The 27,691-nt window shown below is 39.5% G+C and overlaps 1 protein-coding gene across 1 annotated transcript; it reads left to right on the top strand.

Moving 5' to 3' along the window:
- Positions 1-690: 690 nt before the first annotated feature.
- LOC135465482 (GPI ethanolamine phosphate transferase 1-like) lies at positions 691-27,691 on the top strand. Its single transcript, XM_064742722.1, has 30 exons — positions 691-771; positions 1,476-1,702; positions 2,296-2,417; positions 4,547-4,645; positions 5,166-5,272; positions 6,317-6,441; positions 6,835-6,965; positions 7,182-7,304; positions 7,716-7,756; positions 8,534-8,593; positions 8,950-9,042; positions 9,449-9,504; positions 11,055-11,076; positions 11,600-11,656; positions 12,779-12,858; positions 13,417-13,604; positions 14,515-14,587; positions 15,088-15,190; positions 15,593-15,682; positions 15,900-15,991; positions 16,479-16,529; positions 17,132-17,228; positions 17,917-18,025; positions 18,382-18,484; positions 19,557-19,644; positions 21,255-21,338; positions 21,936-21,991; positions 22,575-22,650; positions 23,445-23,561; positions 26,845-27,691. Exons 2-30 carry the CDS (start codon positions 1,482-1,484, stop codon positions 27,016-27,018), a joined length of 2,838 nt encoding a protein of 945 aa, XP_064598792.1. The 5' UTR covers positions 691-771; positions 1,476-1,481; the 3' UTR covers positions 27,019-27,691.

Here is a 27,691-nt window from a genome sequence, read left to right as displayed (position 1 = left end):
AGAGTGAGTGAGTGAGTGAGTGCTTGGGGTTTAACGTCGTACTTAACAATTTTTTAGTCATATGACGACGAAGGAGTCATTAGGTGCATGATTTCCACCGCTCTTTTATCTAGTGCTCTCTCACTGAGACGACTTACCGAAGGCAAGTAAGTTGCCCCGCCCAAGCCATTTTACTGATACGGGTCAACCAGTCATTGCACTATGCTCTTCATGCTGAACGACAAGCGAGGAAGTCTTAGGTGTGACTCGACCCAGGATTGATCCTGGATCCACCGCTCCCTAAGCTCTATCGACTGTGCTATCCGGGCCGGAGAGGGGGGGCTCGAGAGTAAAATTCCGACTGCAAAAGTGGACGAAGTAAAAAACGCACAGTTAAGAAAAAAATAGAAAACCGCCATATCCCTTTGATTTGTATTTTACGCCGTACTGAAGAATATTTCACTTAATTTCACGACAGCGGTCTGCATTATGGTAGGAGGAAATCGGGCAGGGCCCGGGAGAAACCCACGACCATCCGCAGGTTTTTTGTGAGACCTTCCCTCATTTGACAGCAGAGGAAACCATGTAGCATGAGCTGGGTATTCATAAATGACTAGAGCCGTTTGAACAGCCGCGCGGGCCGATAGATGAAGAATGCTGGCAATGTACAAAGGGAAAGAACTCCTTTTCGTTGTGGCGAGTAAAGGCGTGGAGCCGGTATGTCAACAACAACATCTATACAATCAGGAAACACGTTTGCTGAATGTTTTAGCGACGTCTTGAAGAATACTGGTATGTGCCATTAAGAACATTCTTTTATAAATGTTAGATACCCAAGCGGGTGTGAATTCGTATGCTATGTGTGTGTGTTTGTTCTTGACTTGAATAATTCGTGACATGAGTGCCGTTTGTTTACAACCGAAAGTTATTCGAGGGTCAGTTTCCGACTCCTAGACACAAAATGCTTTTATTTTTTTGTAGATAGACCTAGATGACTGCTGCATGGTTTGAATACGCTGACTCGCTGGAAATTAACTTAGACATGATACAAAAGGGTCGATATTCGTATTTGTAGAATTAGATGCAATTGAAACTTAAAATAAATTATTCAGAAAAACAAAAAAAAAGTGGTGTTTAAAACTGGTTAAACCTCTCTCTTTCCCTCAGGCTGTAGCCGCTGTAACAGCGGAGATTGTGTAACTTAAGACCCAGCCCCCAGTGGGACAGGACTAGAGCATAGGAAACTGCCCGGTTTCCACCCACCATAATGCTGGGCGCGGTCGTATAAGTGAAATATTCTTCAGTATACCGGTAGTGTAAAACACCAATCAAATAAGTAAATCAGTATAAAGGACCATGGGTTTCTTATGTCAAATATTTCAGTTTAAAGATCAAGGATAAATGCAAAATTACAGTTTTTGCATTCAATATCATGTTGAAAGTTGAAATTCTGTCTGTCTTTGTGGATAACATTCGGTATCACTGTGTCATTTCAGACTGCTATGATGTGGCTGGTAATCTGTGGGCTTGCCATACACCTCGTCTTCTTCTACTCCATCTTTGACATTTATTTCACGTCCCCCCTTGTACATGGCATGACACCATTTACCACCCCATCTCACCCCCCTGCGAAGCGACTCGTTCTCTTTGTAGCAGATGGATTGAGGGCTGACAAATTTTTTGAGGTTGATCCAGGTGGTGTTCATAGAGCACCCTACATCAGGTACCCATATTTAAGTCTTTATGACATTTCTGATTTATGTTATTTAGGTGACAGAGCAATTCAGTTAAAATAGAAGATGCTAAGTTATGCAATTGATATAATTATTAATGGGAAAATCTTATGTCTGCTTTTGAAATATGGAACATGATTCATAACTAGTACCTATTTGCAGCCTTGGGCTGAAGAAAATAATTAAATATTATTAAAGGTTATATTTAACGTATAGGTTAAATATGATATTGATAAAGATGATGATTCATATGGCTTGTAAACAGATACACATGCGATTGTATTACATAATGTCAGCCCTTCATAGTTTTTTATGCGCATAGTAATCCACATTTTGGAGGAGTGTTGTCTTCTCGCTCTCTCTCTTTTTGAGGTTTATTAGAATTTCTACAGATAGAAATATGATGTATAATCATAGGTAGCATCACAATGCCCTGCACAAATCATTCATACATCAATTTTCCTTTATTGCATAATATTATATTTGATCATTATTGCTCCAAGACAATTAAAGATAATTGCAATAATTTTTTTTCTTTTGAATTTTTTTTTTTTAAAGTAAGCTGTGTTGATTGCCTTTACAGGACAATCATTGAAGGCAAGGGGTCCTGGGGCGTATCACACACGCGGGTACCTACAGAATCCCGCCCAGGTCACGTTGCTCTAATCGCGGGCTTCTACGAGGATGTCAGTGCTGTAGCTAAAGGTGGGTCAGTTTGTCAGTGAGATACAGTAGTACAGGCTGAGGGACAGGACAGTGATATGGGAGTGAGTCAGTTGTCAGTGAGATACGGTAGTACAGGCTGAGGGACAGGACAGTGATATGGGAGTGAGTCAGTTGTCAGTGAGATACGATAGTACAGGCTGAGGGACAGGACAGTGATATGGGAGTGAGTCAGTTTGTCAGTGAGATACAGTATTACAGGCTGAGGTACAGGACAGTGATACGGGAGTGAGTCAGTTTGTCAGTGAGATAAAGTAGTACAGGCTGAGGGACAGGACAGTGATATGGGAGTGAGTCAGTTTGTCAGTGAGATACGGTAGTACAGGCTGAGGGACAGGAGAGTGACATGGGAGTGAGTCAGTTGTCAGTGAGATATGGTAGTACAGGCTGAGGGACAGGACAGTGATATGGGAGTGAGTCAGTTGTCAGCGAGATACGGTAGAACAGGCTGAGGTACAGGACAGTGATATGTGAGTGAGTCAGTTGTCAGTGAGATACGGTAGTACAGGCTGAGGTACAGGACAGTGATACGGGAGTGAGTCAGTTGTCAGTGAGATACGGTAGTACAGGCTGAGGTACAGGACAGTGATATGGGAGTGAGTCAGTTGTCAGTGAGATACGGTAGTACAGGCTGAGGTACAGGACAGTGATATGGGAGTGAGTCAGTTGTCAGTGAGATACGGTAGTACAGGCCGAGGGATATGACAGTGACATGGGAGTGAGTCAGTTGTCAGTGAGATACAGTAGAACAGGCTGAGGTACAGGACAGTGATATGGGAGTGAGTCAGTTGTCAGTGAGATACGATAGTACAGGCTGAGGGACAGGAGTGAGTCAGTTGTCAGTGAGATATGATAGTACAGGCTGAGGGACAGGACAGTGATATGGGAGTGAATCAGTTGTCAGTGAAATACGGTAGTACAGGCTGACGGACATGACAGTGATACGGGAGTGAGTCAGTTGTCAGTGAGATACGGTAGTACAGGCCGAGGGACAGGACATTGATATGGGAGTGAGTCAGTTGTCAGTGAGATACGGTAGTACAGGCTGAGGTACAGGACAGTGATATGGGAGTGAGTCAGTTGTCAGTGAGATACGGTAGTACAGGCCGAGGGATATGACAGTGACATGGGAGTGAGTCAGTTGTCAGTGAGATATGGTAGAACAGGCTGAGGTACAGGACAGAGATACGGGATTGAGTCAGTTGTCAGTGAGATACGATAGTACAGGCTGAGGGACAGGACAGTGATACAGGAGTGAGTCAGTTGTCAGTGAGATATGATAGTACAGGCTGAGGGACAGGACAGTGATACGGGAGTGAATCAGTTGTCAGTGAAATACGGTAGTACAGGCTGAGGGACATGACAGTGATACGGGAGTGAGTCAGTTTGTCAGTGAGATAAAGTAGTACAGGCCGAGGGATATGACAGTGACATGGGAGTGAGTCAGTTGTCAGTGAGATATGGTAGAACAGGCTGAGGTACAGGACAGTGATATGGGATTGAGTCAGTTGTCAGTGAGATACGATAGTACAGGCTGAGGGACAGGACAGTGATATGGGAGTGAGTCAGTTGTCAGTGAGATATGATAGTACAGGCTGAGGGACAGGACAGTGATACGGGAGTGAATCAGTTGTCAGTGAAATACGGTAGTACAGGCTGAGGGACATGACAGTGATACGGGAGTGAGTCAGTTGTCAGTGAGATACGGTAGTACAGGCTGAGGGACATGACAGTGATATGGGAGTGAGTCAGTTGTCAGTGAGATACGGTAGTACAGGCTGAGGTACAGGACAGTGATACGGGAGTGAGTCAGTTGTCAGTGAGATACGATAGTACAGGCTGAGGTACAGGACAGTGATACGGGAGTGAGTCAGTTGTCAGTGAGATACGGTAGTACGGGCTGAGGGATATGACAGTAACATGATACTGCTGATTTCCTCATTTTTATGAGAACTTGGAGCAGAAGAGATATGCAGCGGCCTCATATTTGCTTAAAATAGGATAATTCTGTGTATTTAGGTCATCAACACAAAGCCTGCAAGCAAACACAGTATTAAGAAAGATGTGGGTTATTCTGTGAAATAAACTCATGAATATTGTTTGAACTCCAGGTTGGAAGGAGAACCCTGTAGAGTTTGACTCTGTGTTTAATGAGAGTCTGTATACTTGGTCATGGGGAAGTCCTGATATTCTACCAATGTTTGCTAAAGGTAAGAATTAACTCCATGGTTAATGAGAATCTGTAAGAATTGACTCCATTTTTATTGAGAGTCTGTAAAACTTGACTCCATTTTTAATGAGAATCTGTAAGACTTTACTTCATGTTTATTTAATGAGAGACTGTAAGAATAGATACCATGTTTAATGTTTAGTGAGTGTATTCAGTGTTTTTTGATTTCTTTTCTTGAGAATGGGTTCATTTGGTCCTAAGGAAGTCCTGAAATGCTGCTGATGTTGGCTAGTGGTTAGAATTGACACACATTGACATTACAAGAGTTTAATGTCAGCACAAGAATTGACTCCATGGTTAATGGGAACACAGTGGTCTGTAGTCCTGATATATACACTTTTACGAGATGTATGTAGGTGTGTTTCACTAGTGATACAATAAAAATAATTACCAAAGCAACAGTAATGTAAGATTAATAATAACTAATTAATAAACTTCATAATATCATGAATAACTTTTTTACACCATGAGTTTATGGTGTTTGATCTCATTGTCCTCAGGTGCCAGTGGAGGTCATGTATATACTCACTGTTATGACGCAGATAAAGAGGACTTCACAGGGGTGGATTCTCACAAACTGGACATGTGGGTGTTTGGTAAGGTCAAGGTTAGTAGTGCTTAGCCTTTTAATCATATCTACTTAGGATACTAGTGATGCAACATCGTGTTTATGGTTGTTCTAACATGGCTACTCCATTGCTGGTAAGAATTTCTGATTAAAACTTCAGTTGATTTCTAGAATTACCAAACACATCAGAAAAAAAAATGTCTCTGGCTGTCTAAGTCTGTTTACACCTCTATATACACTATGTAGCGTAAGGTTTCAAGTGCTTGTACTGACATAGCATATATGCCAAAGCACTGCATTAAAGATGTCAAAGGTGGTGCAAGCTTATGTCCCAGAGTAAGCCATGGGATAAATCTTTCTTTGTGGAATAACCTGGGATTCCCTTTGATATGGTGCAGATGTAGACAGCTGGACTTTGTATGTAGATTCTATATTATAATATATATATATATATTTTATTTATAAATACATAAATACATGTAATAAATACAAAAAAATTGGATGTTTTTGAAATTTTCTGAATGGTAGATTAATAGATTGGTGTTTTATGCTGTACTCAAGAATTTTCCCACTTGTGTGATGACAGCAGGGTGTATGGGACGAGGAATCAGGATTACCTGGGATAAATCACTGATCTTCATATTGGGTACCTGACAAAACTCCTGACTTAAAGCCATAGCCACAGCCAGCAAGAGCTGGATTTGAACATGGGACATCATTGTTTAAGGGCCATACAGTTACACCGAATTGTCATTTTTACATCAGTGAAAACTCTCTTTTTTTCTGCCTCCACTGAAAGGGCCCACAAATCTGATACAGATGACTGGTGTTGCTGAAGTAGTTTTTATTTCCTTGGAAATGTGACTCGGTGGTTGACACCCTTTCTCTGTATAAGTTATGTGAACAATAATGAAGACATGCCACCACTTCAACCAATGGAAATTTTTACTCACTTGCATAGGTATTTTTCTCATACAAAGTATTCATTGGCTACCAAATTACATCACTTTTCTCTTAGAATTCCACACATCTTCTGACAGAGGGTAGAATTGATAGATTCAAAATTTGCACTTCTTTTTTTAGGATTTTTTTCGCCAGGCCAGAGAGAATACGAGTCTTCTGCATAAATTAAAACAGGACAAGATTGTGTTTTTCTTGCACCTGTTGGGACTGGACACAAATGGACACTCTAACAAGCCTTATTCCAGGTGAGTTCAGCATGTCAGGTGTGACTCTGAATAGCAAGGTTTATGCCACAGTGATTTATTAATTTTTATGTACAGATAACTCTCTGACGTTACTCCTTACATGGATATATGGTCATAAAAGCTCTTAGTGTGTCACATGATACAGTAGATCTGTTTTTACCTTTAATGACAAAAGAGTTCGAACTTGAAACTCCCCTATTGCATGTTTCTTGTTAACATGTAGGTCATGTCATCACCACTGTTTTCTGATTGTATAATCTTACCTGTTGATTGTGAAGGCTATGTCTTGGTCACTATTTCCTTCAAGCTCTCTAGTTCCAGAAGGTATAGCAGAAGCATCCAGTCTGTAATGAGATATGCATGCTGATTGTCTGGTACAATGTTGTGTTGTAGGGAATACCTGAGCAACATTAGGGTCGTTGACAAAGGCATTCAGCAAATCGAGGAACTGGTGGAGAATTTTTATGGGAATGATGGGAAGACGGCCTATGTTCTCTCGGCAGACCATGGCATGACGGACTGGGGTAGGTTACTTCGCACATTTGGTAATTCTGTACAAGTGACGTCCAGCAACTAAAATAAAAGCCTTAACAGGCTACCCATGATTTTTCCCCTCATCTAGAGTATCAAGACTAGTTTCTTTATGGCTTCTTCGCAGTGCTTTTACATTTTCACAACTGTCAGTACTATTTGCACTACTTTTACATTTGTATCATTTTTTTGTTTTGTACTCTGCTCAGGCTCCCATGGGGCTGGCGACCCTAGCGAGACCCTGACCCCCCTGGTGGTGTGGGGTGCAGGGTTAAGAGGCGCCCTCCCTAACTCTGACCCCTCCCATATTTATCCTGATCATTTCTCCACAGGTAAGATATAAGTTTTAGTCAGCTTTTTAGGGACAAAAATGCCAGCCTTCTGTATAATGTGGGTACAGATATTAATGTAACTGTAAGACTACAGGACATATATTTGAATTACCTGTTGAGAAATAAACAGGGCATCTTTAATCATGTTGTTGTCCTATTTTTATAACTTTTCTTGTAAATCACCCTGTGGGACAATGTCATTTCTGAATTGTAAGATAAGATATAGTCACACAGTTTTGTAAGAGAAACCCTATACATTCACCGACATGGATAACACCAGGTGACTTGTGATGTTTCACTATATTGTAGTCATTGATTTTCACAAGTTCTACCATTCCTCAGTGTTTTTGTCTTATCACTTGTTAATTATGTATTAGACTAATGTCTCAAATTTCTCTCTTCTGCCCGCAGACTGGCATTTGGATCATTTAAGAAGACATGATGTACAACAGGTATGAAGATTGATAACTGTGCTGGGAAGGTTTTTAGAGCTTCAGTTTGTGTAGTGCATATTAATTTATTTATTTCTTTGCTTGGCGTTTCACGGCGCGTGCAGAAATATTTCACTCGTATGACGGCGATCAGCATTATGGTGGGACAAAACTGGGCATATTCTGTTACTAATCAGAAAGAATTCATTCTGAAACTAATTATGGCAATTGTTAGTTATTGGGGAATTATTAATTTGAACCAATGAATAAAATAAGATAATTAAATGTCTTCTCAAACTCGTGTCACCTGCCCAATTGCCTTATCACCAAATTAGTTTGTAACTGCCACAGATTTCTTGGCTGACTCATTGGTCAAAATTGCTCGATCCTTGACCAATGAGGTTAAAACTTCAAATCTAGCTTGTTTACCTATGGCGTCCAGTGAAAACTAGGGGCTGGTTTCATGAAGCATATTTAGTGTTAAGTTGGCCTTTATAGCTGAGTGCCATTTATATCTCTACAACATATGTTGTCATGGTAGTTAAAGGCTTACTTAGCTAACTGAGCTTTATGAAGCCGGCCCCTGAATTTTACCCCAAGAACTGCTTTCCTTCATTCATGACCCAAACTTAAGTAACATTGCTTGTGTACAATATAAACCAAAAATCAAATAAATGAGTGCCACAACACTTTATAGTGAAGTCAGGTGGTGTTGATTATTACAGCTAAGTGTATGTGATATATGGTATGCAGATATAAGTTTGTGAACATTAACAATATGTAGATTTGCTTTTTCAGGCTGATGTAGCGGCTTTGATGTCATCTCTGATTGGAGTACCTTTCCCTCTCAACTCTGTGGTAAGTACACTGGTCAATCTCTCCAGGCTGTGTTGTGATTAAAACTTGTTCTGTGATATACCCAAAGCCGGAGAACTTATATAACTTGGTCTCTACATGTAAACCACAAAGATGTGTAAACCACACCGCTTTCAGTGGTATGCCTCGTTTTAAGATCCTGACATTTGCATCGGTGCAAGTTGGATTATTGCAGTATTCAAGTTACTTGCATTTTTTTTTTCTGATGTCTTGAAATTGACTGCCCATCAATTTATTATGTCCTAAGAGATGAAGTCATAGTTTATTATTTTTATGTTAAAAAATTTTTAGAATTGAAGTTGTAGTAATTGACCAGTTTTCGCGGTTCATGCTTCAAGGGGAGGCTACCCTTGGATTTCCTGAATACATCTGATGGTTTCAAATCAGAGAGCCTCTTCACAAATGCTCAGCAGATACTGGCTCAGTTTAAGGTCAGTCCAAAATCCTGTGTTTTTCTATTCTTGTCTTGTGTAATTCATCATAAATCATATTATAACTTGCTAAAATGTTTACCAGAAAGCAGAATTATAGTTATGCAACTGTTTCATAGATTGTATTTCTTTGTCTGGTGTGAAGACGTAAGAGTTTTATCAAACGTGATGGCAATGTGGACTATGGGAGGGAAGAACATGAAATGTTACCAGGTACCTGACACACTAAGAATGGATGAGTAAAGTGATAATCAAAAAACCTGAAGGAGGAGTTAAGCAGTCCATGATTAGAAATCATCAACATCATATTGTAACGTACAATGAGTTGAACTCCCAAGTTTCTTTCACTTTCACTTTTAGGTAGTTCCATGTGTATGTAGGAATAAATATTCTTTTTCTTTTACAGGTGAAGATGACTCAGAAGCAGAAGTCTACGTTCAGCTTTACCTTCAGACCTTATCAGTGAGTCACTATAGTTTTTATACACGGAGTACTATCACTTTAATGTGATATTGTTTAGGCTTGCCTGGATAATAGCAGTGCTGTGTCATCATAGTGTTTATATTGGGGGTAATACCAGTTAGTCATCACACTGTTTATGTTGAGGGTACTACCAGTTAGTCATCATGGTGTTTATGTTGGGGGTAATACCTGTTAGTCATCGTAATGTTTATGTTGAGGGTAATGCCTGTTAGTCATCATGGTGTTTATGTTGAGGATAATACCAGTTAGTCATTGTAGTGTTTATGTTGAGGGTAATACCAGTTGGTCATCAAAGTGATTATGTTGAGGATAATACCAGTTAGTCATCGTAGTGTTTATGTTGAGGGTAATACCTGGTAGTCATCATGGTGTTTATCTTGAGGGTAATACCTGTTAGTCGGTAGTGTTTATGTTGGGGGTAATACCAGTTAGTCATCATGGTGTTTATGTTAGGAGTAATACCAGTTAATCATCATGGTGTTTATGTTAGGAGTATTGCTCGTTAGTCATCGTAGTGTTTATGTTGAGGGTAATACCTGTTAGTCATCATGGTGTTTATGTTGAGGGTAATACCAGTTAGTCGTCATAGTGTTTATGTTGAGGGTAATACGTGTTAGTCATCATGGTGTTTATGTTAGGAGTACTGATAGTTAGTCATCGTAGTGTTTATGTTGAGGGTAATACCAGTTGGTCATCACAGTGATTATGTTGAGGGTAATACCAGTTAGTCATCGTAGTGTTTATGTTGAGGGTAATACCTGTTAGTCGGTAGTGTTTATGTTGGGGGTAATACCAGTTAGTCATCATGGTGTTTATGTTAGGAGTAATACCAGTTAATCATCATGGTGTTTATGTTAGGAGTATTGCTCGTTAGTCATCGTAGTGTTTATGTTGAGGGTAATACCTGTTAGTCATCATGGTGTTTATGTTGAGGGTAATACCAGTTAGTCGTCATAGTGTTTATGTTGAGGGTAATACGTGTTAGTCATCATGGTGTTTATGTTAGGAGTACTGCTAGTTAGTCATCGTAGTGTTTATGTTGAGGGTAATACCAGTTGGTCATCACAGTGATTATGTTGAGGGTAATACCAGTTAGTCATCGTAGTGTTTATGTTGAGGGTAATACCAGTTAGTCATCATGGTGTTTATGTTGAGGGTAATACCAGTTAGTCATCGTAGTGTTTATGTTGAGGGTTATACCAGTTAGTCATCATGGTGTTTATTTTGGGGATAATACCAGTTAGTCGTCATAGTGTTTATGTTGAGGGTAATACTATTTGGTCGTCATAGTGTTTATGTTGAGGGTAATACCATTTTATAGTCATCATAGTGTTTACTGGGTGAGTGATTTGTGTGAAGGTTTGTGTGAATACTAGTATGAACATTTTGTAAGAACCAAGTGTCTTGGCCTTTTTGAATAAGGAAACTTGAGTAAGTTAGTCATGGACGAAATTTTAGGTTATTTATGGTACTTCCACACATAACGCCTTGTAAGGAATACACATAAAATACCTTCTTCTTTTCTTCAGAGAACTGTTGGAATCTAAACAGGTGAGTACTACTTAATGCTCTTGCTATACTTCTGCTTCCATATTCAAAGGTACCCTCTACATGCAAACTGCTCAAATGTTTACTAATATGTCTGTTATTTTGCAGCCTGCACTTTGGCATATCACATTGTCATAATCTTCTCTCTCTCATCTTTCTCGTGCTATGACATTGCAGTAACATTCCATTAACCAGCATCTGTGGCAGTGTTACATGAGATGCGGTCACTGTGAGTTCAAGTCCAGCTCATGCTGGCTTCCTCTCCGGCCATACGTGGGAAGGTCTGCAGATGGTTGTGGGTTTCCTCCGGGCTGTGCCCAGTTTCCTCCCGCCATAATGCTGGCCACCATTGTATAAGTGAAATATTCTTGAGTACGGCGTAAAACACCAATCAAATAAATAAATAAATAAATCATTTTATACAGAAGAAATATATCTTTTCCATAAGTTATCAGTTTCAAAACTTAATTGACAAATGTTCACAATAAGTTATGACAGTTACATGTAATACGTGACTTATTATCAGATTGAGAAAGTGAGAGAGATCCGGAGGCTGATTCAGGCGGGCCAGCACCTTTTAGCAGTAGGTATCACATGTTGTGTATCACATTCAGTGAAAGAAAAAGAAAAGAAAAACATCTTATACCTGTTGTAAAGTACAAGATCCTTCAAGATGCTTTAAAGGCAAAGAAAACGCTAAAATGAAGTATGTATCAGATGAAAGACCACAAAAGACTGTCCAGGAAAAGACGTTTATTTTTTTTTTTTTAGATTTTTTCTAACCGACTAAAATGCATATAAAACATTCTATGGTGACCTTTTCTGACCACTTTTGGACCTGTGACATCATATAAGGTTTTTGCTACTTAACACACATTAGACAGCTACATTTCATCATTCAAAATGCACATGCATATAGATGTATGAATGCATTTACCAATTTGACCTTGAAACGAATCATGTCAGACAAAAAGTATGGATGTGACTTCACTGATAACTATTGGGTCACAACAGAGCACTGTAGAATCTGATCTTTTAATACCATTTTAGCTGGAACAAAATCCAGCTATTTTCCAAGATAATTTTAAACGGTCTTTCATCTGATATATACTTCATTTAAGTGTTGTCTTTGCCTTTAAAAATTTGACAATGGATTGAATGTGTCGAGTGAAAGTTGACAGGTATAGTGTGAGTGTGGAAAAATAGCCTTTTCTTTACTTTACTGATTTATTTAAGGCAATATTTCTTTGAAATTTATACAAAATTTGTGTTATTTATGAACATTAATCTGTCAAATCTTATAATGTTAAAGAATTTCTCTTGTCCTCGATTAAGTGATTGCCACCCTTTTTGGAACATAAACATTTGAGCTGAGATGATAAATGTATATTAGAGTATATTACATGTAAGTAATTATTTGACCAATAAAAAAACAGACACCTGCAACATGGTTACATGCAAGTCCCTGTACAGCAAAGAAAAGCAAATTACATGTATTTGATTCCTATTGCTTACAACAACTTAGTCTTTTTAATTAGTGGTCTGGCTGTCTTTATACCGGGGACCCTCTGCCCATAAATCTTACATTTGTTGGAGAATAAAAAAATCATCAGTGCAGCGTCAAACACCAATGAAATATAAACTAAATTAATATTTGTGATATCTGGTTTTATTTGCTATTGTTGTGTTTTTCTCACACCTGAAGATTGAGGAATCCAAAGCTCTCATGGAGTCCGCTCTGAAGGGATTGAATTATTACCAGACGTATGACAGGTTCTTCCTGGGGTAAGCTGAACAAATTTTCATGCAATTGTGCCATGGATCGTCCATTGAACAGGGAATTTTCAGGCTTGGATCTACAATTAGCTCTCCCTGGTTAGCTGGGGTTTTAAGGTTTGTCAGGCCCTGGTGAGAAGAGCAGTGGTTTACTCCTTGTGCATTGGTGTCCGTCAGCGGTAAACACGACAGCCCTCATATAACTGAAAAATTCTTGAGTGGGACATTTAACACCAATCAAATAAGTGAAAGAATATCTGTTTGAAAAGCAGAATTATTAAATTATATGTGCCTACCACAAACTTAGCACAGATCTGATGTGCATTCATATAGATCAGGGGCCTACTGCACAAAACGATCGTAGGCTATGAAGTTGATTGTAACTACCATGGAAACACGTTAAAAAATACATAGTGCTGTGGTAGTGACTGTCAACTTAGGCTACAATTGCTTTGTGCAAGAGGCATCAGTGTCATTCATGATTGAGTTTTTCTTCAATTTTTATGTTGGGAATGATTTGCCAAAAAGCCATCCTATTCATGCTGTTAAGTCTTTGATGTGTTCTAGGTTCAGCATTGTGTGTGGATTTCTGGGCTGGATGGCTTATGTGCTCGCTCTGGTCATAGAGGGGTACTCAGGGGTGTTGATACACACAGACAAGCTGGACATGAACAACATCCCTGCCTGGAGAACTCCACAAGTCACCTTGATGATAGGCATTGCTATGGCAACTGTCATCACGATAGTACTTTTTGGTAGGAATTTTTTAATCATCTTTGAGGAAACAGAAGAAATAAACAGTATTTTATGACGTGTGAACTATGAAAATATGAAAATAGCATGATTTCTCATCTTCAGTCATTTAGAAGGCTGGTGTAATTATCTAAGTGTCTGGTATCAAAATCTAATTTTCAGACTGTTATTTGAACATCATCGGAAATCATAGTAATGTCATAGGAAAGATTTTCTGAAACAAAGTGATTATTTTACTAAGCTGTATCCAGTATCTGAATTGAAATATTCTTTAGTACAGCATTGCCCTAATTCCTCAAGCTTTCTGCATACGAAAGAGCAACTTTCAAGTGCAATTATGCACATTTGTAAACTGTTGTGGTGATAAAACTACATTGGTTGGATTGTTCATTTTCAGGGCTTCACAAGTCAATTTTGTCAGTCTAAACAGAGTAATGCCTTCATTTATTTATTTATTTGATTGGTGTTTTATGCTGTACTCAAGAATATTTCACTTATATGAAGGCGGCCAGCATTATGGTGGGTGGAATCCAGGTGCAGCCCAGGGGAAACCCATGACCATCCACAGGTTGCTGACAGACCTTCCCACATACGGCCGGAGAGGAAGCCAGCATGAGCTGGACTTGAACTCACAGCAACCGCATTGGTGAGAGGCTTCTGGGTCATTACATTGCGCTAGTGCGCTAACCAACTGAGCCACGGAGGCCCCCGAGTAATGCCTTCAGAATATATGCTTGAAACAACACTTTGCAAACAAAGATTCAAGAATCACAGCATTTCCCAATCAAATAAGTACCTGTAATAAAAATGTATCCATGATAAGTAGGATTTTGATCAAAGATACGGAGGTTATATGTTTTCTGGTCCACATTAAGTATGATGTACAATTCAGTGTTTCTTTTGTCTCCACAGTGCAGTCGTCCCCGCTGAGTTACTACATCTACTGCCTGGCGCCTGTTGTACTGTGGACTTGTGTTCTGTTAAGGTATGTTGGGTTATCATTGTTAATGTATCTGTTGGTAGAATCACTGTGAGAGTGTCTCCACCACAGCTTTGTGTACAAATCCCATAACTACAGACAAAGGGACACCACTTTACATTTGTGTCCTACCTCAGTGGTGAAGAATCAGTTAAAAAAATTCCTGGATTCAGAATCCAGATCACAGCTACATTTGAATCGGTTGGCGAGGCAGTGCCATAAACCTACCTGGACATCAGTTGTTTTTTTGTTTTTTTGTGAAATGGTTAGTTATTGTAAAAACTTGGTATGTGGCTTCCCCAAGAGAAGTTACCAAGTTCAACAAGACGAATTTACACTTTGTGTCCATAAATTGATGGCTGTATTGGTTCTCTGACCTTGGGGATTTTAACATAGCTATTATTTTGATGGTTCAAACCATTAGAGGGCATTTTTTGCGAAGTAGAACATGTTGCTTATTTTTGGCGTGTCCCATTTTACATGTTTTGCCGTGTTTTGTTCTCCAGGGTGAGGATGTACTACTCGGCTATACAATCCATCCATCAGTCAGGCAGCTGGGTCCAGGTGCTACTCTGTGTACTGGGGATAGTTGGGGCCACAGAGCTAGTTGTAAGTCACTATTGTACAGTTTAACTTGTGTGTGATGTACATGTACTGTGGTTGGGTGGGATAATCTTGGGTCAGGATGAGATAATCTTGGGTCAGGATATGATAATCTTGTGGCAGGATGGGATAATCTTGTGGCAGGATGGGATAATCTTGTGGCAGGATGGGATAATCTTGTGGCAGGATGGGAAAATCTTGTGGCTGGGTGGGTCTATCTTGTGGCTGGGTGGGCCAGTCTTGTGGGAGGGTGGGCCATTCTTGTGAAACTAAATCTTCCCTGATATTGAACTGAACTATTTGCTTCCACAGAAAAAGTAATCTATGATGCCAGAACCGATGTTTCACCAAACAACAACGGCTTATCATTAAGGTGTCATTGGTTTTTGTGTTGCTTTTGTTGCCTAGGTATGGAGCTTTTTCCAGCGGGAGTTATTGAGCATTGGTCTGGTGACCATGTCTCTATGGCTGGTCACATCTCCCTCATTCAAAACTTACGTAAGTATCAGTATATCTCCCAGTATGATTTGCTTCTCATATCTTCCTCCTTAATGGATGAATAAAAGCAATGATCCGCAATCTTTGCTGAGTTTGATGATCTCTGTCGTCCTCTTGGCAGAGGTGAAAGATAGTTGATTATAATGTCAGACATCATTGAAATAAACAAATGACTGTTTGATAATGTATCATGTGGATTTGTCACTTCTATCCACAGACAAGCTCCCTGGGGTGGCTAAGTAGCTGCCTCACCCTGGCTGTGTTCCCCCTGCTACCCGTGGTAGGAAAGGATACAGATTACAGCTTAGTGTAAGTACATTAATTATGTCAACAAACTACTGAATAATACAGTTTGGAGTTTGAACTCTTTTGTCTCCAAAGGTAAAAGTTGCCTTACTGTATCATGTGATTGGTCAAAACTGTCTCGCCGATAAAATGACATCTCTTCTGAATGAACTTCACACGTTCAGCTCCTCCCTTCTTGTGAAATTTTTTTCAGATGCCTATGTTATAGTAAATGTAATTAAAAACAGTTGCCAAACATTTTGACAGGTCACATGGTACAGTAGAAATCTTTTACATTATCAGTAAAAGGAGTTCGCACTCTTTGATTAAGTGAGTAGTGCCATGTACTGATTCTAATGATAGTTTATTCTTCCACATAAGAGCACTTTGGTTTTTTTTATTAATTCTTTCCATTGTGGCTATTTCCAACAGCTTCCCTTTCCAAAGTTATCTGACAGTTGAATGATCTGGTGAGGTCTGAATTCAGTATTATGTTTGCTTTTTTTTTCAGATTGTTTGCAGGCTGTTTATTTGTATTACTTGGAATCTTTGCAATAAAAAGGTGAGACTTTGAACTTTGTCAGTATTCTTTATTCCTGAGTGAAGATAGTTTAATCATTGATACTGTTTGCTTGAAATAGTTTGTTTCAAGGTCCATTTGGTGAATTCACAGATCTATATTTTTATGCATTTAAAATGGGGGAATCAAGCTGTCTGTGTTACTTGGCAAAACCTGATGTGTAGAACCCAAAGTTTCAAATGCATTTGCCTGGGTTGAAAAAATTTCAAAGAAATAAATCCAACTATTTTTGTGAACAGTGTTTAACGGTCTTTCATTTGATATATATACATCATGTTAGTGTATGTTTTGTTTTTTTGTCTTTAATGTTAACTTAGTGTTTTTTTTTTCCCGTTAATGTCACAGAAAAGTTGATATTTCACAAAAATCTTAACATCCAAAGAAAATATGACATATTACAGAATGTATTACAACAGGGGAGAGGTGACATTTCATGCAAGTTATGACATCGTAGAAAACGCTTCCTGTGAGAGAAACGTGAAAATTGTTTGAGGACTTCACTTGAGACTGAAATTTACTGTTGCCATAAACTGTAATGTTTGCAGCATAATTTTCATTAATTTTTACCGCTATCTGTTTTCCAGAGTTTCAGGACGAGTGTCCTCAAGTTCCTTTCAGGAAAGTCACACCTCATCCCCTGATGGGGAAAATGGCAGGACTGTCATTGTATTGGTTATCCAGGTATGAACCAAATGCAGTCTGTAAGCATGTTAATCAGTTTACAAACACTTGTAAGTAAGTTTTTCAGGTGTTGTCATGTCGACTGCATGTACCTGTGTACAGTGAGAAAACCCAATAAAAAAGATTGGAGAGGTTCTGCTGGTCACTCAGTGAATGGATCACTCTCACCACAGACGTTCAGCCTCTGACGAGTGTAGCAGCATGCTCTGTGTTAATTCAGCCGCACCCTTAGGTCTGGAGTTTGTCTTTAAGCTGTGTCTGGTTGATATTCCCTCTGACCACAAAACTGACCGCTCTGATATGAGGGAAATATTCTTAGGAAATACTTGTGAATCTGCTAAATGTTGAAATGTTGATTTGGAAAAAAATGTGTTTGGACTATCTTTATTCTGATCTTACTTGTAATACTCATTTACCTGTATATCTATACTTCTGACAACTGAGGAGTTGAACAAAGGAAAATTCAAGTCCTTCTTCTTAAACTTGCTTCTAACGGGTGGTTTCTTGAATCTACATGTAAACCTGAAGTTGGGAATTTTTAAATATCATTAATTGTTGACTGACTTGTTTGCTTGTTAATGGTGAACTGATTTTGATACTGCGTTGTATTAAGAACAAATTGATGTGACTAATGTTTTCGGTGTATTTTCTGCAGGGTTTGCTACTTTTTACTTTTGATGTATTTCAGACTCTGTTGTTGGGTATATCTACCGCCATAGTTCGGTCAACATCAGCAAGCATGGCTAACAGGAATGGCCTACCATTGATCAATCAGATTCTCAGCTGGACAATTCTAGGTAATTTTAACCGATAAAAGTGGTTTTAACCCATTGGAATGAGTAATATAAAACTACAGTATTATCAGGGAGACTGCATTCATGAGTGTACGTTGAGCAGTTACACAAGGTGATAAAGTTTATCAGTAACTTTCCAAAGGTTGATGGTTTATATCCGAGGCTCTCTAGTTTCCTCTGCTTATAAAACTGACGTTCATCTGTTAAGTGAAACATTTTCAAGTATGCCATTGAACGAACAAAGAAATATTTTATATGATAGTGATATACTTGTTCTAAGTATGTGTAAAGTCTCCATCTTCTCTTGTCCGTTTTTTTTTCTTCAGTGATTGACCTCCTGGTTGTTGTTGTTATTGCAGGCCTGTCCTTAGTTCTGCCCCTGTTCTCCTCCAATCGTGTCACAGACAGACTAGTCAGTATAACACTGTCCATTGCCTCACCCGGCCTTCTACTGAGCATCAGGTAATCTCACAGGCTGTGTCAGTCACCTTACACATGAAGTACTTGTCTTTCAATGACAAGGGTAAGGCCATGCTTAAATTCTTTGTTTCAGGTAACTCTGCAATATCAGAAAAAATAAGATAGGTCAGTTGGGAAAGATATGGATTTTAAAGAAATTAACACTGAGAGAAAAGTGAAAAAGTGAGAAAATTACATCTATAGCCCAATAAAGACATTAGTCTGGGGCCCTTTTTTGTAGGTTCAGTTGGGTTACCCCTAACAAACATATTTTTAATGATGACCAAATAAAGGTGTTGTTTCTGGCCAGAAACCAAGGTTCTCTTATCCTCCCTGTTCTTCGGGCTTTATGGTGGTAATGAGCCAAAAACAGCGTTTTTAGGGCCATTTAGGCTGCTTTAAAGGAAGCTTATTGGAAGTGACTCACCTTGGGATATGCCACATGGCCACACATAGAGCACTCTCCACACATTGAGCAGGCTAAACACTTAGAGCTGGCTCCACACATAAGCAGGCTCCACACACAGAGCAGGCTCCACACATAGAGCAGGCTACACACATAGAGCAGGCGTCATGCACAGAGTAGGCTCCACACACAGAGCAGGCCCCACACACAGAGCAGGCTCCACACACAGAGCAGGCTCCACACACAGAGCAGGCTAAACACATAGAGCAGGCACCACACATTGAGCAGGCTCTATGCATAGATTGGGCTCCACACATTGAGCAGGCTCCACACAGAGGAGGCTCCACACACAGAGCAGGCTCCACACATACAGCAGGCTCCACACATTGGGCAGGCTCCACACATTGAGCAGGTTGTATGATGTTAAAACACAGTCATTGTAAGGATGCACTCAATCCTAAACATGTTGAAGCTTCTAAAATAGAAAAGCTAGACAGCACTGCAACATATTATGCTATCCTATCCATACATCACATTTTAAAGCAAACATCAGTTCATCATATACGTTGATGATGATGTATTGTTCGCTTATGGTTGTTCACTCATTCAATGAGGGGTTTAATATTATCATTATTTTATTAATCATATAACTCCTTGACCATCCTACAGGCAAGAAGGGTTATTCCTGTTGGCCTTGACCTGTCTACTTTACTTCTGGGTCAGAAGAGAACAGAACTTAGTCAGGCCAGGTCTCAAGGTCAGTATTCAGTGGCAAGGTCAACCAAAAGTTATATCCTGGTGCATTCACGTTAAAGTTCTGTAATTCTATACGTTATATTTTGTTTGGTATCTAATGTCTTACTCAAGAATTTTCACTGACATGGCCAAATGTTTTCCACAACTTGGTTCATGCTAGGACTATGGACAACTGTAGCTTTGGCTGAACTTTTTTCAGTTCAGACCACAAAATCAAATTCAGATCATTGAGGTGGCTTGTTTGTATATATTTGCTAGAGATTTGAATTTAGCCCATTTTGAAGGTTGTCAGGTACCAAATGAGATACATTGCTTGCCTCCAGACTTGCTTTTATTTCCTGCCATTGGCACTGCTTTCCTACGGGCTTTTCATGGTTTCTCTATGCTCTTTGAAGTTTTTGCTTCACTTTTCCAGGTTTTCTCTGGGCTTTTCGTGGTTTCTCTAGGCTCTCACAAGTGTTTGATTCACTTTTCCTGTTTTTTGGGGGGCTTTTCATGATTTATCTACACTCTCCCAAGTTTTTGCTTCACTTTTCCTGGTTTTTTCTGGGCTTTTCATGGTTTCTCTAGGCTCTCCCAAGTTTTTGCTTCACTTTTCCAGGTTTTCTGTGGGCTTTTCATGGTATTTCTAGGCTCTCCCAAGTTTTTGCTTCACTTTTCCTGGTTTTCTGTGGGCTTTTCATGGTTTTTCGAGGCTATCCCAAGATTTTGCTTCACTTTTCCAGGTTTTCTGTGGGCTTTTCATGGTTTCTTTAGGCTCTCCCAAGTTTTTGCTTCACTTTTCCTGCTTTTTATGGGCTTTTCATGGTTTCTTTAGGATCTCCTAAGTTTTTGCTTTACTTTTCCTGCTTTTTATGGACTTTTCATGGTTTCTCTAGGCTCCCAAGTTTTTGCTTCTCTTTTCCAGGTTTTCTGTGAGCTTTTCATGGTTTCTCTAGGCTCTCCCAAGTTTTTGCTTCACTTTTCCAGGCTTTCTCTGGGTTATTCATGGTATTTCTAGGCTCTCCCAAGTTTTTGCTTCACTTTTCCTGGTTTTCTCAGGGCTTTTCATTTTTTCTCTAGGCTCTCTCAAGTTTTTGCTTCACTTTCCCAGGTTTTTTCAGGGCTTTGCTCGCTTTCCTCCAGGTGTTTCCAGCACTGGTTTTGTATCTCTGAGTTTTCGGTCCACGGTAATGGCCTAAAATTTCATCCCTGACTAAGTTATCCATTTTGCCTGACGCTGAATGTGTTTTGAGGTTGGTTTGGAAGTCAGGATATTGTCCCTTGTGGAAAATGCTCCAAAATTTAGACATTTATTTGCCTCTGAAAAGTGCACTTTTTTTTTCTGGCTAAATTTTTTTTGGCTCATTTACCTTAATTCCTCAACCTTTTTGCATTTGAAAGAGCAAATTTCAGTGCAATTTATGCACATTTTTAATTTGATTTTGGAGGCTACACTACATTGGTTGGATTGACCAGTTTCAGGACTTCACAAAAAGTATAGTTTTATCAGTCATCATAGAATACTACCTTTGGAATATGCTTGAATAAACACCTTGCAAACATGTGACTGAAGAATTATGGCTATTATTAAATAAACCGTTGAACCTGATTATCTATGGTGCTTTTCAGCTGGACAGGTTAGATTTCCATGAAGCAGACACTTGTGAGCGTAGACTTCTGGAGTGGGCTGACCTCCGCAGAGCCTACTTCTTTGTATCCTTTATATTTATATAGTTTTCTTAGCCGTACATGCCTTTAACTCAGTTATTGAAGGTTTGTACTGGATAGGCATATAGCAGTATGAAATGAAATGTACACTCGGAACAGGTAATGAATTGGTTTGGCTGTCAATGGTAAACAAGAAAAAAGAGCAAGAGAAAACGACAATGTTCGAATAAGACATGTCAAGTGAAAATAGAATATCTTAAATAATAGTGTTAAAACAAACTGCCCCGCTAACATGCATTATTTGTAAAGAGGGGGCCTCCATGGCTCAGTTGGTTAGTGCGCTAGCGCAGCATAATGGAGCCTCTCACCAATGCGGCCACTGTGAGTTCAAGTCCAGGTGGTGCTGGCTTCCTCTTCAGCCATAAGTGGGAAGGTCTTCCAACAACCTGCGGATGGTCGTGGGTTTCCCCCGGGCCCTACCTGTTTCCTTCCAGCATAATGCTGGCCGCCGTCAGCAGTGAGATATTCTTGAGTACGGCGTAAAACACCAATCAAATTGATGATGTAAATTGGGAATGGAAGTGGAATTGATAATTAAAGAATTACAGATTAAAGAAATTGTGTTCCTTATCCAAGCTTCAGGTATTCTTAATTCTAGTAGCTTTTTTTGGAACAGGGAATATTGCAAGTATAAACAGGTGAGTGAATTTAGGAGTAGACCAGATCACTAAATGTACCCAGTGGTGTATAATGGATTGAATGTTGGAAATATTTCTGTTAAACACTCTTTATAAATAAAATGGTGTTTTGTGCCATGCTAAAGACCATACCCTAGTTCTTCTAATTTTTGGCCCACCTGGTCTACTTTTTTAACCAAAAATTCATGTAATTATAGCAGAATATTGAGTTCTTTTTTTTTTTTTTCAAATGGTTAGTTCATCTAATGAACAACATATTTGTAAGTTTACTTTTCCGAAAAACAGAGAGAAAAATGTAATGCTATGCTTTCAGTAATACTAATATCTGTCCTAAAAATTAGAAGACTTAAATTATTTGGTAGTAGGCAGAGATGAAAAGAAACAACTTCAGGTTGATTGATACATGTAGGCTGCCTGGCTAAAGCTCTAAGTAAATAGAACTATCAAAATCAGCTGAGAGCAGACTGAAACTCTGTCATCAGTATTTATCTGTCGGATACTTTCAGTTGTTTAAACTGAAATCTAGATGCACTTTAACACTTTAATGTATCATTGGAACTTCTTTCTATTTGTTCTCCAACAGTTTTGAGCCAGCGTCAGTGTACTGTTTTCTCACCACATTTAATCCATTCCTGATGGGAGCTCTGATGGTGTGGAAGGTAAGATGTCCACATCAATCCATTATTCAGGGGTACCCTTGAGGTGTCGGGCCTCTATGGCCTAGTGGTTAGCGCGCTAGCACAGCAAAATAACCTAGGAGCCTCTCACCTGTGCAGTTGCTGTGAGTTCAAGTCCAGCTCATCCTGGCTTCCTCTCTGGCCATGAGTGGGAAGGTCTGCCAGTAACGTGGATGGTCTTGAGTCTGCCCCAGGCTCGGAATAGTATCCTCCCACCATAATGCTGGTCATCATCATTTAAGAGTATGCTGTAAAACACTAATCGAACAAATAAGTACTCTCAAGGTATCCAGTGTTTAAATTGAATATCAGTTTTAAATACATTTCTCATTTATTTATTTCATTGGTGATTTATGCTGTACTCAAGAATATTTCACTTTTACAACGAAGGCCAGCATTATTGTTGGGAGGAAAGTGGGCAGAGTCCTGGGGAAACTCAATGATAAATTTTGAATATTTAACAGTTTCCTTAATCTTGATTCGTCATTTGGTTGTGTTGTGAAATAATTGCTTCAAACGATGTCTGATTTGGTAAAATTTTGTGCACAGATTCATTCCTGCAGATTATGCTTGAAAACAAAAGTAAATATTTGGAATGGAAATTGGTCATATGATTGGCTGAATTAGAGTAGAAAAAGATTGTATATGGAAGTTATACTTTGAGGTGACTGTTCTATATAATAAAAATGTAATTGTTGATGATCTTGTCTGAAGCACTAAATTGACTAAACAATTGCAGGTAGTCAATTTCAAGTGGCCTTTATATCTTGTTTCAGAATCTGATTCCATTTGTTGTGGTGACCTGTTGGTTCAGAGCCATCCATGTCATCACTAACCTCCCCACCAGAGCATTCTTCCTCATCGTTTTTATTATCTCAGACATCTTAGCTTTGGTAAGAATCTTTGTGTGTTGTCCTGGAAACTTTTGGTTCAGAGCCATCCATGTCATCACTAACCTCCCCACCAGAGCATTCTTCCTCATCGTTTTTATTATCTCAGACATCTTAGCTTTGGTAAGTATCTTTGTGTGTTGCCCTGGAAACTTTTGGTTCAGTGCCATTCATGTCATCACTAGCCAGACCTTTCTTCCTCATCGTGTTTGTCATCTCAGACGTCTTAGCTTTGGTAAGAATCTTTGTGTGTTGTCCTGGAAACTTTTGGTTCAGTGCCATCTATGTCATCACTAACCTCCCCACCAGAGCTTTCTTCCTCATCGTGTTTGTCATCCCAGAGGTCTTAGTTTTGGTAAGAATCATTGTGTGTTGTCCTGGAAACTTTTGGTTCAGTGCCATCCATGTCATCACTAACCTCCCCACCAGAGCATTCTTCCTCATTGTGTTTGTCATCTCAGATGTCTTAGTTTTGGTAAGAATCTTTGTGTGTTGTCCTGGAAACTTTTGGTTCAGTGCCATCCATGTCATCACTAACCTCCCCACCAGAGCATTCTTCCTCATTGTGTTTGTCATCTCAGATGTCTTAGTTTTGGTAAGAATCTTTGTGTGTTGTCCTGGAAACTTTTGGTTCAGTGCCATCCATGTCATCACTAACCTCCCCACCAGAGCTTTCTTCCTCATTGTGTTTGTCATCTCAGAGGTCTTAGTTTTGGTAAGAATCTTTGTGTGTTGTCCTGGAAACTTTTGGTTCAGTGCCATCCATGTCATCACTAACCTCCCCACCAGAGCATTCTTCCTCATTGTGTTTGTCATCTCAGAGGTCTTAGTTTTGGTAAGAATCTTTGTGTGTTGTCCTGGAAACTTTTGGTTCAGTGCCATCCATGTCATCACTAACCTCCCCACCAGAGCATTCTTCCTCATTGTGTTTGTCATCTCAGATGTCTTAGTTTTGGTAAGAATCTTTGTGTGTTGTCCTGGAAACTTTTGGTTCAGTGCCATCCATGTCATCACTAACCTCCCCACCAGAGCATTCCTCCTCATTGTGTTTGTCATCTCAGAGGTCTTAGTTTTGGTAAGAATCATTGTGTGTTGTCCTGGAAACTTTTGGTTCAGTGCCATCCATGTCATCACTAACCTCCCCACCAGAGCTTTCTTCCTCATTGTGTTTGTCATCTCAGACATCTTAGTTTTGGTAAGAATCTTTGTGTGTTGTCCTGGAAACATTTGGTTCAGTGCCATCCATGTCATCACTAACCTCCCCACCAGAGCATTCTTCCTCATCGTGTTTGTCATCTCAGAGGTCTTAGTTTTGGTAAGAATCATTGTGTGTTGTCCTGGAAACTTTTGGTTCAGTGCCATCCATGTCATCACTAACCAGACCTTTCTTCCTCATCGTGTTTGTCATCTCAGATGTCTTAGCTTTGGTAAGAATCATTGTGTGTTGTCCTGGAAACATTTGGTTCAGTGCCATCCATGTCATCACTAACCTCCCCACCAGAGCATTCTTCCTCATCGTGTTTGTCATCTCAGAGGTCTTAGTTTTGGTAAGAATCATTGTGTGTTGTCCTGGAAACTTTTGGTTCAGTGCCATCCATGTCATCACTAACCAGACCTTTCTTCCTCATCGTGTTTGTCATCTCAGATGTCTTAGCTTTGGTAAGAATCTTTGTGTGTTGTCCTGGAAACTTTTGGTTCAGTGCCATCCATGTCATCACTAACCTCCCCACCAGAGCTTTCTTCCTCATTGTGTTTGTCATCTCAGACATCTTAGTTTTGGTAAGAATCTTTGTGTGTTGTCCTGGAAACATTTGGTTCAGTGCCATCCATGTCATCACTAACCTTCCCACCAGAGCTTTCTTCCTCATTGTGTTTGTCATCTCAGATGTCTTAGCTTTGGTAAGAATCTTTGTGTGTTGTCCTGGAAACTTTTGGTTCAGTGCCATCTATGTCATCACTAACCTCCCCACCAGAGCTTTCTTCCTCATTGTGTTTGTCATCTCAGAGGTCTTAGTTTTGGTAAGAATCATTGTGTGTTGTCCTGGAAACTTTTGGTTCAGTGCCATCCATGTCATCACTAACCTCCCCACTAGAGCATTCCTCCTCATCGTGTTTGTCATCTCAGATGTCTTAGTTTTGGTAAAAATCATTGTGTGTTGTCCTGGAAACTTTTGGTTCAGTGCCATCCATGTCATCACTAACCTTCCCACCAGAGCATTCCTCCTCATCGTGCTTGTCAACTCAGATGTCTTAGTTTTGGTAAAAATCATTGTGTGTTGTCCTGGAAACTTTTGGTTCAGTGCCATCCATGTCATCACTAACCTCACCACCAGAGCTTTCTTCCTCATTGTCTTTGTCATCTCAGAGGTCTTAGTTTTGGTAAGAATCATTGTGTGTTGTCCTGGAAACTTTTGGTTCAGTGCCATCCATGTCATCACTAACCTCCCCACCAGAGCATTCTTCCTTATTGTGTTTGTCATCTCAGATGTCTTAGTTTTGGTAAAAATCATTGTGTTGTCCTGGAAACTTTTGGTTCAGTGCCATCCATGTCATCACTAACCTCCCCACTAGAGCATTCCTCCTCATCGTGTTTGTCATCTCAGATGTCTTAGTTTTGGTAAAAATCATTGTGTGTTGTCCTGGAAACTTTTGGTTCAGTGCCATCCATGTCATCACTAACCTTCCCACCAGAGCATTCCTCCTCATCATGCTTGTCATCTCAGAGGTCTTAGTTTTGGTAAGAATCTTTGTGTTGTCCTGGAAACTTTTGGTTCAGTGCCATCCATGTCATCACTAACCTCCCCACCAGAGCTTTCTTCCTCATTGTGTTTGTCATCTCAGATGTCTTAGTTTTGGTAAGAATCATTGTGTGTTGTCCTGGAAACTTTTGGTTCAGTGCCATCCATGTCATCACTAACCTCCCCACCAGAGCTTTCTTCCTCATTGTGTTTGTCATCTCAGACATCTTAGCTTTGGTAAGTATCTTTGTGTACTAGAGTCCTGGAAACTGTTGCTTCAGTATAGATCCAAGATCTGTTTCATTCTTCTCTGCATAGCTTTCAGAAATGTTAGTATGGAAGCTAAACATGGCCAACCGGTCTCGGAGCTAAGCTCAGTATTGTGTTTATATACATGTAGGTATACTATAATGTGATTTATGCTACAACTATATGCCTTTTAATTTTCCAATTCTTTATTGTATTTATTCTTCAGTAAAGCATGAAATGACAGTCAAAGTGTATACATATATATTAAAACACTTGTTCACCTCTTTTCTGTGGTGTAGCATTTCTTCTTCTTGGTGCGTGACTATGGCAGCTGGTTGGACATCGGGACGAGCATCAGTCATTACGTCATAGTCATGTCCATGATCATCTTCGTTGTGCTTCTGTTTGGACTTGGCCACGTCTTAACCCTGTGGAGGCTTCCAAGAGGGGTCCACAAACAACATCCACACTGATAATTGCACAGATGTAAGGTGGAGGCTTCCAAGAGGGGGTCACACTGACACATGCATAGTTGTATAGAGGAGTCTCACAATAGGACGCCCTCACTGAAATAACTGATACATAAACAATTGTAAAATGTTAAGCAGGTAGTTATTTTTCTACTCACACAAACTTGAAAGTCCTGAAGAGTTAAGATCTTATTGATTGCTTGAATCATGATTAATTTTAAGTACAGTATTTCTTTGACTGTGAAAAAGGGAGAAACTAAATATGGCAGAAATTAAGGACAATAAGTGTAAGAAAAGATTGTCATGTGTAAGTGTAGCAGAATAAGAAATACCAGTATGTGTGAGTACCTCTGTCATGAAAACATGTTGGTAGAACTAGGTAGAAATGAATCCTCAAGAACAGGACCTTGTCTAAGGTACATCAGATTCATTTACATATGAACACTTTTTTGTGTGGAAACACAGAGTTATTGGTGATATTAAAGATAAGTACTGTTTTTATATACAATGTACATACACTTCTACATGTGTCCTGTTTTAGAGAAACTTCAGATTCCTGCAGTGTGAAGTATTCATATGTACATATTTTATTGATTTGGGAATATTTAAGACCTGAAAAATCAAAGTTTTGTATATTGGTAGTATTGCATAAATACATGTATTTTATCAAGTGTTT

Source organism: Liolophura sinensis, chromosome 5 (assembly GCF_032854445.1).
Source record: "Liolophura sinensis isolate JHLJ2023 chromosome 5, CUHK_Ljap_v2, whole genome shotgun sequence".
NCBI lineage: Eukaryota > Metazoa > Mollusca > Polyplacophora > Chitonida > Chitonidae > Liolophura > Liolophura sinensis.
The sequence above is the reverse complement of the archived record's forward strand: the minus strand, read 5'-3'. Positions and strand labels throughout refer to the sequence as shown.

Coding starts and splice junctions, on each gene's coding strand:
- LOC135465482 (XM_064742722.1), top strand. CDS start 1,482: ATGATGTGGCTGGTAATCTGTGGGCTTGCCATACACCTCGTCTTCTTC. Junction 2,418..4,546: donor TGTCAGTGCTGTAGCTAAAG/GTGGGTCAGTTT, acceptor TTTGAACTCCAG/GTTGGAAGGAGAACCCTGTA. Junction 16,530..17,131: donor GGAATCTTTGCAATAAAAAG/GTGAGACTTTGA, acceptor TCTGTTTTCCAG/AGTTTCAGGACGAGTGTCCT.